Here is a 17482-nt window from a genome sequence, read left to right as displayed (position 1 = left end):
AGATAGATATCTGGGACCAGGAGGTCTTGCACAAAGCTGATGACTTATGCCAAGGAAGTTTATCAGCAAGTAGAGCATCTTATACTATACTCTTTATAAATATACTATTTATACTATTAAAACATACTATTTGCAGGGGTAGAATGGGCCATGGGTCAGCAGGAAGCTAGATCAAACAATATAGACAAAGAGAACACAGGATACCTCAGACACAGCTGCCTTAGGGCTGATAGCCACAACCCTTCAGGGAAGAAATCCAAGTTCCCATAACTGAAACCTTACCTCCTTTGAAACTTTGGCCCAGTCCCAGCCCAGACCTCGCCAAGTCTGTTCCTAGGCAAGGACATAGAACTAAACGTCCCTTTTGTCCTTTTAACAAGGCCTCTGTGAAAGCCTTGAATTGGTCTGGCTCCCGACACCCAGCAGCGAGAGTGGGTGAACTCACTGTGCGCCTGCTATAAGTCTCTGGCACTGCATTGTGTTTTTAGAACCACCTATCTACTCCTCACACCGAACCAGAAAGTTGAATATTTAGTGGATGATCCTAGTACATTTTGAAAACAGAGATAGAATAGAAAACTTCAGAGAATCTCACATTATAAAGATTGATTCTCTTTGTGGGGATTAGGTTTCAATTGTGCATTTCTGTTTGTGTATCTTGAGTATTAATACACTTAGATTTCATGATAATACATAGAGTACATAACATTGGACTACATTAACTACTGGTGAGGAGCACTTTTGGGTTTTTCACTAATTTGTCATGGACCATGACATAGTAGAAAACCTTCTTAAACTGTCTTAGTTAGGGTTTCTATTGCTGCAACAAAACACCATGACCATAAAGCAAGTTGGGGAGGAAAGGGTTTATTCGGCTTACACTTCAACATTGCTGTTCATCACTGAAGGAAGTCAGGACAGGAACTCAAACAGGGCAGGATCCTGGAGGCAGGAGCTGATGCAGAGGCCATGGAGGGGTACTGCTTACTGGCTTGCTCTACATGGCTTGCTGGGTCTGCTTTCTTATAGAGCCTCCACACACCATGGCCTGGAGCCTCCCCCATTGATCACTAATTGAGAAAATGCCTCATAGCTGGGTCTCCTGGAGGCATTTCCTCAACCAAGGCTTCTTCCTCTCTGATGACTCTAGCGTGTGTCAAGTTGACACACAAAACCAGCCAGTACACTAGCTTACATGTTATATTTTTTACAATTCAGTATTCACATCATACGTATGTAGTTTTCACTCTGTGGAGTCTGTCTCTTAAAGCCCAGAAGTAGGGAGGAGAGTAACAGATAGGGGACCCTCCCCCCCCACCCACATCATCTTCTTCAGTTCATAAATGTCTTAGTTAAGTTTCTATTGCTGTGATAAATACTGCAGCAAAAGGCAACTTAAGGAGAAAATGGTTTATTTTATGTTACCCTTCAGGTAACAGTCCATCACTGAGGAAAGTAAAGGCAGGAACTCAGGGCAGGAACCGAGGCAGAAGCCACGGAGGAGTGCTGCTTACTGGCTTGCTTAGCCTGCTTTCTTACAGTACCCAGAGTACCAGCTCAGGAGTGGCAAAATCCACAATGGGCTGGGCTCCCCCACATTAATCACCAATTAAGAAAATGTACCACAGGCCCATCTGGTGGAGGCATTTTCTCAGTTAAGGTTTCCTCTGCCTTGTGTCAGGTTGACATAAAAACTATCCAGCACATTGAGTGAGGGTTTCTTCACAGCCTGAAGTAGTTCTGCTTCTGTTCTGTCAAAATTAAATAAAGGAATAGGGAAAAACTCTGGCTCAGAAGAAATCCCAACATGTTATATACACCTTGTTCTTACTTTCCACCAAGAGGTTAGATGCTTTCCTTAGTTGATAGTAAACAAAATATACAACCAAAGTACTGCATAGCACCTTTCATGAATCCATCCCATGGTGTAAAACAAAAAGTAGGGCCGGGCGGTGGTGGCCCACGCCTTTAATTCCAACACTCGGGAGGCAGAGCCAGGCGGATCTCTGTGAGTTCGAGGCCAGCCTGGTCTCCAAAGCGAGTTCCAGGAAAGGCGCAAAGCAATACAGAGAAACCTTGTCTCGAAAAACAAAGAAACAAACAAAAAAGTAGGTACAGATTGGGAAGAAAGTTGCCTGTTCTTATCATTGAGTGTGTGTTGCTCACTATCACATTCAAACTTACGTAAAATGCAAGCATCACTGAGTACTCCTAATGTGCAAAATTTTACCCCTAAGTGTTACAGTAAATATAAATTACTATGAGAAGTGGTGTTCTTTGTTCAGAGTGAAAGTGAAGCTCAGAATTGGATTTTTAATGTATTTCTATTATTTTTAATTATGTGTACGTGTTTGGGTCTGGGTGTGGGTTTGTGTACTTGAGTGCAAATGCCCTTGGAAGCCAGAGGCATAGAGTCCTCTTGCAGCTGGAGTTACAGGCAAAAGGGAACTGAACTCAGGTTTTCTACAAGAGCAGAAAGTGCTCTTAACCTCTAAATTATCTCTCTAGCCCCAAAAATGAGATTCTAATTCTAAACAAATAGCTTTCCCTTTTGCAGTTTGAACCTAGAGCCTCGTGCTTAGTAGTTAAGTGCTCTGCCACTTAGTTGTGTCCTCCTTCTGTTCCCTTTTGAGGCACTCGCTAACCTGCCCATGCTGGCCTTGAATGCACTCTGCAGCTTAGGCAGGCCTTGAACTTCCACTCTTCCTGGCTCTGCCTCCAGAGCTGCCAGGATTATAGGTCTGTGCCACCAGGCTTGGGTAACACACAGCTCTTTAATTCTTGGCAGAGCAGAGTGAGTAGTTTTCACATAAGTCTTTCTAATTTAATATCAAATAATTAAAATACATAGATTATGTAAACAATGCATTTTACAGTTCTTTGTTCAGTTTTTAAAATTAAATTTAGAAGTACATGAATTCTCAAAAGAGAGGTATCAATGGCCATTTGATTTTTTTTTTTTTTCAGGGCTTTTCTCCAGAGTCCAAATTCCAGTTGCCACAGGGAGAAGTTTTTCCAAATCACAGTCCCTGAATCAAATGTCAGGTCCTGTGTGGAACCTGGGTCGGCTCAATCACGTGGCCATAGCAGTGCCAGATTTGGGAAAGGCCTCGTCATTTTATAGGGATGTTCTGGGGGCCCAGGTAAGTGAGGCGTCCTCTTCCAGAACATGGAGTATCTGTTGTTTTTGTCGACCTGGGCAACACCAAACTGGAACTTCTTCACCCACTGGGGAGCGACAGTCCGATCTCAGGCTTTCTGCAGAAGAAGAAGGCTGGAGGAATGCATCACCTCTGCATCGAGGTATTTTATCATCTTAATGTGTGCTGTTTGAAATCTCTCTCACACAAGTGCTTTGTGCTGTTTAAGCCTGCATATAACCAGAATCTTTTTTTTTTAAAGATTTATTTATTTATTATGTATACAGTGTTCTGCCTGCCTATACACCTGCAGGCCAGAACCGGGCATCAGATCTCATTATAGAAGGTTGTGAGCCACAATATGGTTGCGGGGAATTGAACTCAGGACCTCTAGAAGAACAGCCAGTGCTTTTGACCTCTGAACCATCTCTCCAGAATCTTTTATTATGTTTTAAAATGAATGATACTATTATTCTTCTTACTATTATTTTTCTTTAAAGGCAAATGTGTATGTCTATGTGTATTCATGCAAGTATATATGTGTGTGTGTGTGTGTGTGTGTGTGTGTGTGTGTGTATGTGTGTATGTATGTGCCTACATTCACTCTCCTTTCAAGAAACTATAACAATAATATTAATGTATTTTGAGGACAACTAGATCCAATAGACTTAAAATAAGCCACCAAAGTGGATGCTTTGATTAAACGTGACCTCCCTTGTAATAGGAATGTAAGTGCTTTTTACTATCACTACGAGGCAATTAGGCACATGAAGAAAGTTTAACAAATAAGAATTGCATCAACATGCCGAGGCTTTAGTTGCAGTGCCAGGGATTGAACTGAGGGCCTCGTGCAAGCTAACCATGTGCCAGACACTGGGCTACATCCCAGCCAAAGTATTCTCATAATGCTGATCTATCCTTAAAAAAATTGAATAATTTGCCGGGCAGTGGTGGCACATGCTTTTAATCCCAACTCTCGGGAGGCAGAGGCAGGTGAATCTCTGTGAGTTTGAGGCCAGCCTGGTCTACAGAGTGAGTTCCAGGACAATCATGACTACACACAGAGAAACCCTGCCTCGAAAAACAAAAACAGCCAACAAACAAACAAAAAAACTTTTTCCTTATTACAAAACCAATTTATTTTCAATTACTGAAGTTTAAAAAAAATTACCCACCCCCCACCCCCATACTATACCATGCACTCGGAGATCAGAGGGCAACTTTCAAAAGCCAGTTTTCTGCTTCCTCTGTGTGTGTTCTGGGGATCCAACTCAGGTCATCAGGATTGGTGGCGAGCACATTGACTCATAGGACCATCTCTCTGGGTCCTGGTTTTTAATGTCTTCTAAAATGCATTTTGCTAGCAGTATCTAAGAAAACATGAAGAAATGTTTGACAAGAGCATTCTTATTAGAGAATATTTATCTGCAGATGGTCATGTTTGGCTAACTGACTTTGAGACTACCAGCAACGCCAGTTAGGCTTCAGTTAAAAGAACTTGATAGGAAAATTCATCAGGAAGACATAATGACAGAATTAATGGCAAAGCCTCAGTCCTAATCCAGAAGAGAGTGAGGTTGACCAGAATGAAGTCAAGGATATATTCAAACATGAGAACCTACTTTCTGCTAAGTACCTGGAATTCAGCAAAATACATGGACCATGTCAACAGTGAGGTGGGGATATTTAAACAGTCAAGTGGACTCTACTATGATAATGGAATTAAGATGTGTGTCTTTTCAGAAATACAATGAGGTAGAAGTTGATTGCTCAGGTCAAGGAGCTGCAAGGTATCACAGGGCATTGGCTATGACTGTGGAGGATTCCACCAGAGAACAGGAGGAGAGGGCTGCTATGGCAGAGGGAGTAGCGTGGGGGAAAGGCCATCATAACAGCTGACAAGCACACGTGTAGCCTTTGGCATATATGAAATACTTGAGGAACATTGTTTTCTGTAGCTCTCATAGCTGCCCTGTTAGGATGCTACTAACCCGTATGACAGGAGAAAAAACAAAAAACAACAACAACAACAAAAAAAAAAAAACAAGACTTGATTAATTTGCCCACAGTAACATTGCGTGTACATGGCAAGGCTCAGGTTCTGGCACTCTTAGCCGTGAGGCCAGTTGCCTTCATTGTACGATCAGAACTTAAAATGTGAGGTTGAGGAAGCTATCCAACATCAGGCCAGGGGACTACACACAGACTGTGTTTATCCTTTCTTTCATCCTTGGAGGTTACTTTGGCTGCAGGTTTTATCGGTGGCCAGAGGGTTTGTATAAGCCCCCAGGATGAAAAGCTGGACCATCTGCCTTTGAGTCTACTCTTCTTTCTCCTCCACTGTGTGGTCTAGGTTCCACATTAAGAGAGCTCCTGCCATCAAAGGAGGCCAGCTGTGAGTCAGAAGTTCAGTTAAGTAAAACAGACTGCGAGTCCAGGAAAGTAACAGCAAATTCCAAAGCAGAGATCAGAAGAGGGAAATAGAAATGTTATGAGCCCAAAATGAGGTAGGTGACATGTGACAGGGTAGAAAGTGCTTGGTCTACTGCAGTCTGATATGCATCTGTTGTCGTGATGTCGCCGCACACCAAAGTGGCTTAATTACACGGATTTCACTTTCCCGTCCTGAACTGTCACACATGGTTTATGGGACTGCCTCAGGCACTGCTGTTTAACAACTGACAAGAGGGAATCAGAGAGAGAATAAGGGCGAGTGCCTGGGAGGTGACTTGGGCATTTTATCTGTCACTTTTACTCACATCCCATGGACCTGAACTTAGTGAGCTGGTACATGTAGCTGCAAAAGAGACTAGGGAGTGTAGTCTATGTCTAGGCAACCATGTGTCCTGACAGAATAAAGGCTTTTATCATTCAAAGGAAGAAAGTTAGAGCATCAGCCTGGGTCAGTCTTGTCTATCAATCTCTGTAACGCTCGGCAGTTTATGTTGATTTATTTTTTAGGATTGATCTTATGCATTTGGGGGTTTTGCCTGCATGTATGTCTGTGCACTCCATGCATGCGGCCAGTGCTGTGGAGGCCAGCAAGGGCCGTAAGATCCCCTGGAACAGACAGTTGTGAACCACCATGTGAGTGCTAAATTCCAGGCCTCTGGAAGAGCAGCAAGTACTCTTAATCACTGAGCTATCTCTCCAGCCACAACTTTTATAATTTTAAAAATAGGTATTGCCAAGATAGCCTTATCTTCTTTCTGGATGGAGAGATACTATAAGATGGAGACAGTGGACAATTTTTAGTTCTCTCAGAGCTGTGGCATTCTCAGATAGTGTCAGAAGATGAAGTGGGCTTAGTTCCTCAGAGCAGGTGGAGCAAAATGTCTTGCCTTTCCTTGAACAGAAAACATATTTGTGAGTGTGAATATTGAGATTTCAGCCTCAGTGTATTACAGGACTAGAGCTGTAATATTCTATTCTGGCTGAAGGACTTGGCTCTTGAACTGTCTTCTAAAGTATAGAATGTCATGATAAAGCCAATCGAAGCCCTCTCTATGATCAGCAATCCGGTTCCTGTGGCCGTGTAATAGAGTGGTGTCAATGTTTGCTCAGGAGCATGAGTCAGGGAGCTGGATCGCTGCTGCCCAGTTTCTACTCATGGTTTCTCGTGTGACACATGGCAGTAGTGACCCCAGTGCCTTCCCAGATGCCCACCTCCAGTCACTGATCCTGAGTGCACTCTTAGAGCTTGGAGCTCAACAGAACTTTTAATAGGAGGTTCTACAGGAGACCTCTTGGGCTCGACAAGCTAAGTGTTGTTCCAAGGGTAGCTGGATTTCTTTCTTTCTGAGTTTATATGTGTGCGTATCCCCACAAAACCAGGGAGGACTATGTGGCCTCTTCTGATGACGCCTTCTGCCATTGCCTATTGGTAATAGGCAGGTTGGAAACAGGCCTCTTTTGGAGAGCAAGTCCCTAGATCCTGCCTTTTTTTTTTTTTTTAATGTGTATGAGTGTTTTGCCTGCATGTATATATGTAACTGTTATCTAAGAGCATAGAAGAGGGCATAGAGGGCCCTGGATCCCCTGGAACTTCAGTTACAGGTGATTGTGAGCTTCCATGTGGGTGTCAGGAACTAAACTTCTGGAAGAGTAGGCAGTGCTCTTAACTGCTTAGTCATCCTTCTAACTCCTAGATCCTGACTCGTAATGGAAAGAGCCATGTTTCAATGCACTATAATCATGAATGTGTTCTGAGAAAAGGGCTAATGTGAAATTTTTTAATCTATAAAATGATTTGAATTCCAAATTACCAGTAATGTGGGGGTTGGGACCAGCAGCATTCACATATGCCAGAAGCAACAACATGTCTAGCCTTTGTGAACATGAGGCTCAAGATTGTTGAAAACTTGACGAGGTAGAAGGTTCATAAGCACCAAATCATAAACATGGGTTTCCTCAGCTTTCTCCAGCAGATTGGTCATATACATTATTAAGATATGTCTATCTTTTTGTTGCATGACTTTTTGGGGAGACATGAAAGAAATGTCTGTCTGAACTCAAGGGCCCCAACAGCCCAAAGAATAACTCATCCAACTCCGCCTTGATGAGTAGAATGGATTTAATTGGGGTTTACTTACCATGTGGTGGATGACTAATTGCAAAATTGCCAGCACCCTGCATACCAATCCCTCATGTTCTGTGACTCCTGTTCTACAGCAGAATTGATGCCATAGACTTAGAGTACCACCTAGTATTAAGGCAGCAGAAGTGACCACAGCTTAGATAACAGGGCCCAAGCAGACACAGCCCAGCAACGTGTGTTTATGTGCACTCTGTCCTTGCTCTTACTGGGGATTCTCTTGGCCCCAGAAAACATTGTCCAGTGGAAGGGTGGCTTTGTTTTTCTGCACTCTGGAGGATAGACAGCTTAATGCGTCTGACTGCAAAATTGAGTCACTCTGGGGAAGGGGGGAGATTGAAGAACTACACATCTGTAAGTGTTCATAGTTCTTTTCTAGTTTGTATGTCTTTTGCCATTTCTTTCATAGAATTGTTCCTTTTTGGCCATCATAAGGCCACCCATTGGAGAGATGGCTTTCTTCTGCCTAGTATCCTATGTTCTTTCTCACTGAGACCTCATTCGAAACCTCTGTGTGGTATCTGCTGTGGACACACTTTGTGGCTCTAGAAGTGTGAGAAAACAGCATCTGTTGATTGTAAACTGCCCAGTTTCTGGTTCTGTGTGACAGCTGCCAGAGATGAGATACAGCCCTGTACAGTGAATGGAAGCCATACTTGATAAGAGGTCCACACAGAATTGGACCTGCAGTGTGAGGGAGAGTGGTGAGTGAGTGTGTGTGTGTGTGTGTGTGTGTGTGTGTGTGTGTGTGTGTGTGTGTTGGGGGGTAGAGGTTGCTTAGCATGGGGAGGTGGGGTCAGGGCTAGTGATGTGTAGAGTATATCATTGCAGGACATGATGATTAACATAGGAAGCCAGAGACCAAGCGTTATGAGATGTGTGCCCTCATGAGAGCTAGCATGGTATGAGCACCAGGGCCTGAATAGATTCATCGCCATAAGGGTAGATTCATTGGGCAGGTACGGGAAAGACACAAACAGGATGAGGAAGATCTATACACTGGGACTCTTGGGTGCATGTTGTTGGGGCCCAAGCAAGATGCGGAGCCTGTGGTTTAGGGAACAATTGTGTATTATCAGGGAGAGGGGCCTCTGTGCAGGGGAAGTGTGCCATAGCATGATGAGTGTGAGCTGAAGTGGAAGGAGGTGTGCAGCCACAAGGGATGGGTGAGGAGGCAGCCCAGCATGCTGGGGCGGTGCAGTATAGACATTGCTGGCGAGGGACAGCAGAGACTGGCTGCCTCGAGGCCTTTAACCAGACAGGTGAGTGTAGAGACAGTAACGGGAAGCAGATGTTTGTACAAGAAGAACATTAGGTTTGATTTAAAAATGATCCTACTCTTGCAGACTGGTGAGAAAAAGTATATAAGAAAACTACCATTATTAATGTAAGATAGGTAACTGGTAAAAACATGCAGCACTGTTCCAGTTTTGGTGTTGGAATGGCCACATAATAGATGAGTTGTTTTCCTGTTCATGTTTTTGTGTTTTACAGGTCCTTCTTCATTGAGCCCTGTAGGCCTTATGAAAGATATGTGACTTTAAAGTAAAAGGCTAGTGAAATAGTTTCATTCCTCCATCCTGAGGAATGCTCTTCAACCAAGAAGAGAGAAATTCCACTTTCAAAAGCAATTTCAGGCACCTAGAAAGATGGCTTAGTAAGCTTGCCACATAAGTGTGAGGACCTGAACTTGATCCCCAGCCCCCCGTAAAGCCAGTGTGGTGACACTTGTCTATAATCCCCATACTATGGAGGCAGAGACAGAGGTATCTCTGGACTCACCAGCCAGCTAGCCTGGCCTTATCCGTGAGCTCCAGGTTCACAGACTCTGTCTCAAAAAAAGTAGAATGATTGAAGAAGGCATAGACCTCTGACCTGCGTGCAGCCACACAAAGAATAATTTCAGTCTAGTGAGTGGTGTCACACACCTGTTGTCCCACCCACCCTGTAGGCTGAGGCAGGAACATCATAAGACCATACATGCTCAAGGACAGTCTGGGCAACATAGTGAAACAGCCTTTAAAAATCTGTTTTCTTTTTGGCTTCCAATAACCCTCCCCAGGAAATCCTCTGCTAGTGGTGCCTGGGCCACGTCTCCTACATGTGGGGATTTCATGGGATGGCAACATTCACAGAGAACAAGGCAAAGCAAAACAGGTGGACAGTTTGGTGAGGTTTCTCTTCATATTAATGTTGCTTTATAAGTGTATTTTATTACAGAGAAAGACAAGAGGGCAGTATGCCATCATCCCCTTGTCTTAGTTAGGGTTTCTATTGCTGTGAAGAGACACCATGACCATAGCAGCTCTTACAAAGGAAAACATTTAATTGGGGCTGGCTTACAGTTTCAGAGGTTTAGTCCATTGTCATCACGGCAGGGAACATGGGAGCATGCAGGCAGACATGGTGCTGGAGAAGAAGCTGAGGGTTCTACATCTTGATCCATAGGAAATAAACTGTGTGTCATACTGAGCATAGCTTGAGCAGAGGAGACCTCAAAGTCCACCCCCACAGTGGCACACTTCCTCCAACAAGGCCACACCTCTTAATAGTGCCACTTCCTATAAGGGGCCATTTTCTTCTAAACCACCACACCCCTCAAGAGCATATCCCCAGTGACCTAACTCCCTCCCTGAGGTGCCACTTCCTAAAGGTTCCACCCCCCCCCATAGAACTATGTTCTAGAGATCAGGCCTCTAGGGGATACTCAAGAGCAAAACTGTAGCACCTATCATAAAAATCTAGACTTAAAAGGTGTTTTACTATCAACTGGTGAACATTTCAGTGGAGCCCAGCATTTGGGAAATGCTGGACATAGTCACTACCAGGCTTGGTAGCAAATCGGAAACTTGGGGAACAAGTGTCACCTGAAGTATTCATAGGAATACACAGGAAGCCTCTGAAGAGAGGGAGAGTTTTAAAAGATTTATTATTATGGGATGCCTATGGAGGCCAGAGTGGGACACTGGATCTCATGGAGCTGGAGTTACAGGTGGTGGTGAGCCACCCAGCATGGGTGCTGGGAACCGAACTCTTGGAACTGAGTTTGAGTGTTCTAGGAAAGCAGCAGTGAACACTTAACTACTGAGCAGTCAGTCAGTCCTGCCCTACTCAGAATAATGCTATGCTTACACAGTTCACTTAGATTTAGCCTTTAGGGTAGGATTGAAACATAAATATTTAATCTAGACTTTTCACTTAGCTTTAATAGATTTAAATCAGTTTGAGGATTTAATTTATTCATTATTGTTATCAATTAACAACATTGTATTTTTATGTAAAATAAAGTCTCTTTGTTAAATCAATCAAATTCTCATGAACTATTAAAACTGGCACATTGCTACTTGTTCATAACCATTTGCTTGTTTGTTAAACTGAGAATTATGTACTTTAAAGGCACAAGATAAAAATTTGCCTGCCAGCAAAGAAATTTTCATTGCCATTTTAATTTTTTTTTGTTTTATATGTATAAGTGTTCACCAGCATGTATGTACATTTATCACTTGCTTGCCTGGTGTCACAGAGGTCAGAAGAAGGCACTAGGTCCCTTGGAACTGGAGTTACAGATGGTAGTGAACCACCATTGTGGCTGCTGGGAACCAAAACCAGGTCCTGTTAGAACCTGGGTAGTGCTCTTAACCACTGAGCCATCTCTCCAGCCCCACACTGTCATTTTTAAATGGGGCCACTGAGTACTTAAGGCGATAAAAATATACCTGACTCTTCTGAATTCTAATTATGATAATCCAAACATTTTAAAGCCTTGATAACTGCCATTCTTAACTCACCATAAGGAGGGAAAATCAGCCTCGGCTCCAGACTCACATCGACACATTCAGTTGCTGGCAAGAAGTTCAAGAGGGAATCAGACAGCCCAGATTTACACTAATGACATTCAGAGAACTATCTGAGGCCCAACTGCTAGTGTGCAGGATAGCGAAGGCACTTTTAAAGGTGGGTGTTATTGACCATGTTATTTTTATTGTTTGGGGGAGTGGCTAGAATTTATTTCCCAAAGCAAGTTGTTGGGGCTTTTTTGTTTGTTTGTTTTTGCATTCTTTTGCAGCTATTGCATGTACTTTCAATTCAGAAAATAAAGACAGTTTTATTTTAATCTTTTTGGAATCAAATAACATATTGAGAGAATTCTTAAAGAGAGTATTCTTAAAGAACTGTAAATTTGGAGCTTGAGCAGTGGTTCTCAACCTGTGGGTTGCGACCCCTGGGGGGATAAATGACCCTTTCACAGGGATCACCTTGAACCATTGGAACTATCAGATATTTGCATTACAATTCATAACAATACCAAAAATCACAGTTATGAAGTAGCAACAAAAATAATTTTATGGTTGTCACCACTACATGAGAAATTGTATTCAGGGTTGCAACATTAGGAAGGTTGAGAACTACTAAGCTAGAGAGATGGTTCAGTGGTTAAGAACACCCATACCAGGCATTCACAACCTCCTGTAACTCCAGCTGCAGAAGACCTGATGCCTCCAGCCTCCAGGTATCTGCACCCACAAGTACATACCCACGCCCAGACACATAATTAAAAATAATCTAATATGAAAAAGGATTGTAAATTTCACAGCAACACTAACAGAAGGGTGGATCTAGCACAAGATCTTTAAAATCAAACGAGTCAGAGAAAGAAAGAGTAATAGAAATAGATGCTGGTCCAATAAGGATTTCTAAAAGTGACTTGTTCCATTTTAGAAGTGTTAGTTTGTTGGCTGGGGTTTTCTGAAGTAGAGTCACCTGAGAGAAAGAAACCTCAACTGAGGAAGTGCCTCCCTAAGATCAACCTGTAGGCAAGTCTTTGGGGTATTCTTGGTTAAGTGACTGATGTGGGAGGGCCTGATCCATTGTGAGTGGTGCCACACCTAGGCAGGTGGTCTCAAGGTGTATAAGAGAATGACCCAAACCTTCAGGAATAAGAATCCCAAACGAGACAAAGTATTAAGGGATGATAAATAGATAAAGAAGACAAAGGCTGGGATGGGGAAATCTTGGACAGCTTCTTATATTACTATTTACAGGGGGGAAATGGCCAAGGTCAGCAGAGAGCTAAACAGACATTGTAGGCAAAGAGAACACAGGACACCTCAGACCCAGCATTAGGACTGATAACCACAGCTCAGGGGGAGAGAAAGCTCCCCAGAAACTGTAACCTTGACTCCTTTGAGGTCCTCGCTCCAGCCCCAGACTGGACCTTGCCAAATCTGCCCCTGGACGAGGACACTGAGCTACTGCTCTCCTTGTCCTTCACTGGGACCTGTAGGAAGCCTTAGATGAGTCTGATTCTCAACAAGAGGACAAGCCAGGAGAACAAGCCAGTAAGCAGTGTTCCTGCTCTGACTTCCCTCGGTGATAGAGTGTGATCTGAGGGCTGTAAGATGAAATAAACCCTTTCCTCCCAGAGCTGCTTTTTGGTCATGATGTTTTATCTCAACAGAACAAAGCTTACTAAGGCATTTAGCATAGGATTGCTTCTTAGATTATGGACTATTAAATATTACACTAAAATACAGGATGTAACATCTAAACTTTAGATGTAGATATTTATTTTTGCCATAGTTTGAATAGAGGTTATCAAAAGGCATCATACTTATCAATTATATATACTTATAAAATTTCAACATGAGAAATAGAAAAAAATTATGAACCCCTAAATTCCTACCACTCAGATTTAACAGTTTTCAAGAGCTTGGCACATCCTTTTTCTTTGTTAAACCATCTTAAAGTAATTTTCAACATGTCATTTTGCCCTGACCTATCAAGTAGGTACTCATTAGATGATATTATGCCAATCAGAATTAAAGGCAGCTCTTTGAAATGAGTATCTACACACAGGCCATAAATCAAACTTACAAAATTGAGTTACAGATGTCATGTTACAGTTGGCTTCCTCTAACCAGTATTTAACAAGACCCAGTCATCACAAGCGTGATTGATTTCTTCAGATTATTTGTATTAAAGAACATCTGATCGTTAGTGTGATACGTTTGTCACAGTTAATGAACCAAGGTTGAGCCACTATTAGTGGCTCAACTAAAGTCTAGATTTTGTTCAGATTTCCATACCTTTTATCCAGTGTCCTTTGGTTGTTGTGCCAGAAGTTCATGTCAGATTTAGCTGTCTCCTTGGACTCCTCTTACCATGACAGTGTCTCAGACTGTCTTTGTGTTGGTGACCTTGACACATTAGAAGGTTTTCTGGTTAGTGTCTGTCATTGAGGGGAGTTGCCTGATGCTTTTCTCCTGGTTGAACTGAGATTGTTGATTTGGAAAGGCAGCTGCCATTCTTATTGTTGCAAGTCAATAAATATAACACAGGCTGGGCAGCGGTGGCGCATGCCTTTAATCCCAGCACTCGGGAGGCAGAGCCAGGTGGATCTCTGTGAGTTCGAGGCCAGCTTGGTCTACTGAACAAGATCCAGGACAGGCACCAAAACTACACAGAGAAACCCTGTCTCGAAAAACCAAATATAATAGTATATACATATATATAACATGTATAATATTATATTTGGTTTTTCGTATATGTGTGTGTGTGTGTATATATATATATATATATATATATATATATATATATATATATATATGAACTTTGCTCATCTACATAAGTCAGTTCATTATAGCACTGTAAAGTAACCATTCCTTTGTTCTCTTTGGAAGGTAGCCATTATGCAAAGCCTCACTTACGAAATGAAAAGTTGCATCAGCCTGCACTTGGGTTTATAGCTTCAGCTCTTGGAAGCTATTTGGATCTATGTGGGTTGACATACCACACCATTAACAAAAATACTTTCTATTGTCTGGGGTGGGAGAGGTGGCTCAGCAGTGGTCAGCAGTTAAGAGCACTTGTTGCTCTTCTGGGGGACTCCGGTTCTATTCAGCACCCGCATGGCAGCTCATGACTGTAACTCCAGTTCTAGGGGCTCCAACCCTCTTCTGGCCTCTACAGGCACTGGGCACACACACGGTGCACAGACATACATGCAGACAAAACATTCCTACACATACAAATAAATAACTCTACAGAATTTTCTAAGCTTTCTTGTTTCCCGTGGCTGCAGACTCCTATTCCCCACTGTAACCCTAGAATCAAGTATTTTTCCAAGAAGCCCTGATCCTATAACTGGAGAAGAGTGTCAGAAACAAGATCTGGGTGTCCGAATTGTTGCTGTTGGGGGGTCATCGATTCTAAGCCCTCTGACTAATACATGTATCTGTATTTGTGTACGTAACCCTGCAGAATACATGAGTTGTCACTCAAAATCCCATAAGCTTACCGGCCCCTGCGGCCAAATCTCTAAGCCATTGTCACAGGGAACTCCCACTGTCCCCATCACTTGTCTGGTCCTCCTCTCCTGCACTGCAAATAAACGAGACACACTGAAGCCACTCAGCAGAGAATTGCACAATCACAAGTTTGTGGTCTTATGGTGGAAGTAACATTTTGATAGCAGCTGTGTAGTGATTTTCATTGCTAGTTTTAATCTCAAAGGTCATAACCAGGTAGGATTTCTGGGAGAGTCAGGGGAGCTTGGGATTAGAGAAACACCTTATTTTAATTATTCAAATGGTAGATGTTTGGGCTAGTAGATTTCCTTCACCAAAAGAAATAGCAGAGACAATGTACTTGTAAAAATGAAAGTGTCGATGAATTTCTAAGCAGTCTTATTAAATAAGAAACACAGAGCCAAATACAGAGGTAATAGCCAAAGAGATCAGAGTGAATAGCTACAACGAGCCTTAGCTTACCACCACGCAGTAGCTTCCACAGAGAGAGTCTTCCTGTCTGACCTGTGTTTTTATTGCTTTCCTGTTCTGCCTTCCCATTGGCTCTAAGCCCAGCCACATGACTTCCTCGTCACTACCTATCTATACAGACCTCCAGGTCTCTATGGTTGGCTCTTGTCACCACACTTGGCTGTATCCTTGACCACACAGAGACTCTGCCTGCCATGTGATCGGATTAAGGGCGTGTGCTACCACTGCCTGACTTCTGTTTGTGGCTATGACCTCTGATCTCTAGGCAAACTTTATTAACATACAAATAAAATATCACATTTCAGCACAAATAAAATATCACCATATGAAAGGCTTATTCTGGCTCGCTGGCTTGGAGCTCCCAACCCATGACTTATTGTCTTCATTGCTTGTGATAAGGCAGCAGCACATCATGGCAGGAAGCAAAAGACAGCAGGAAGAGGAACAGCTCTGGCTCCATGTCTCCTCCAAAGGCATAGCTCTAATGCCGGAAACCTCTCTCTAAACTCTGCCTACTAAAGACTCACCATCTCCCAACAGCACCACCCGGGGAGCAAGTGTTTACTAGTGAACCTTTGGGGAACTTAGGATCCACAAATAACAACCTTTTTTTCTGTTATGGTTGAGAAACCCAACTCCCTCAGAAAAAGTTTTCAGTATTAAATGTCTGAAGTATAATATACACAATGTAGGTTACAAAAAGAAATGTAGGCTTATTTTGCAGGGTGCTTTTGTTTTGTCTTGGTGCTGAGGGTGGAACTCAGGGCTGCATGGTTTAGGAATAATCCTGTCCAAAGACAGAGGAAACAGATGGCATGGGTTCAAGACATACAGCAGCATTTGGTATTTTGTCATCTCAGATGTACCCATATTTTTCTCCTTTTTCCAGGTGGACGATATAGAGACAGCTGTGAAGGATTTGAAGAAAAAGAAGATTCATAGTCTGACTGATGAAACCAAAATAGGAGCACATGGGAAACCCGTGATTTTCCTCCATCCCAAAGACTGTGGTGGGGTCCTTGTAGAACTGGAGCAAGCATGATTTATATTTGTGTGGCACTTACTTGACCTGAGCATCCCTTATCAACACTATCAGATGTATTATGCTACTGCTTCCACTACTTAAAACTTCAAATTAATTACAGAAAGATTAAAAATATATGTACACGTGTGTATATAATATATATGTATATTTGTTATTTAAAATTGAGGGAAATCTTAATTAGTAAATACTTGGCATTGTTAAAATGATATTCATAGACACTGCACCCAACTTTTCCACTCAGACAGATCTCCCACATCCTTCTTCAGGGTCTATCCTGTGAGTCTCCCTCTTCCTCCTTATTCATACCTTCTCCCCAACCCACCAGATCCAGGCCAGGTCCTGCATCAATTGCCCCAGCTTAGACAGGCCTCTTCTGCCTGCCCTGCAACTGATCTCTAGGCTTCTGCTAGGACCCTCTTACCTATCTCCCAACTCAAAGACCCTCCCACATTATATCCAACCTTTGCACCTAGCCAGATCTACCTCCCCACACCTTATCTTGGATAAGGAGGCATATCCTGTACATTACCCCAGTCTCCTCAGTCCACCTGACTTTGTTAACCCACTTCCAACCTCTAGGGCAAACCACCCTCAACACGATCTCTTCTTCCTCAACCTGCTGTGTCCATATCAGATTTATAACTAACCAAAATATCCACATGTCCAGATCCCATTGCAAAAATACCAACAATATGAAAGATCCAGCCAGTATCTTCTCTTCACAGCCTGCCAGTTCTGTAGAAATGCATGCCAATGAGAATTCCCTAGATGAACTATAAGATACAATTTAAGCTGGGCGGTGGTGGTGCACACCTTTAATCTCAGCACTCAGGAGGCAGAGCCAGGCGGATCTCTGTGAATTTGAGACCAGCCTGGTCTGCAGAGTGAGATCCAGGACAGGTACCAAAACTACACCAAGAAACCC

The 17482-nt window shown here is 42.8% G+C and overlaps 1 protein-coding gene across 1 annotated transcript in view; it reads left to right on the top strand.

Annotated features, from left to right (window-relative positions):
* The window catches only part of Mcee (methylmalonyl-CoA epimerase), a 28827-nt gene extending 12133 nt beyond the window's left edge, over positions 1–16694 (top strand). Inside the window, exons 2-3 of the mRNA XM_028872839.2 lie at positions 2968–3303; positions 16402–16694. Coding sequence (XP_028728672.1) covers positions 2968–3303; positions 16402–16454 — 389 coding nt within the window. The 3' untranslated portion in view covers positions 16455–16694. The remainder of the gene's footprint in view (positions 1–2967; positions 3304–16401) is intronic.
* The last annotated feature ends 788 nt before the right edge of the window (positions 16695–17482 follow it).

Source organism: Peromyscus leucopus, chromosome 1, assembly GCF_004664715.2.
Source record: "Peromyscus leucopus breed LL Stock chromosome 1, UCI_PerLeu_2.1, whole genome shotgun sequence".
Lineage (NCBI taxonomy): Eukaryota > Metazoa > Chordata > Mammalia > Rodentia > Cricetidae > Peromyscus > Peromyscus leucopus.
The sequence above is the reverse complement of the archived record's forward strand: the minus strand, read 5'-3'. Positions and strand labels throughout refer to the sequence as shown.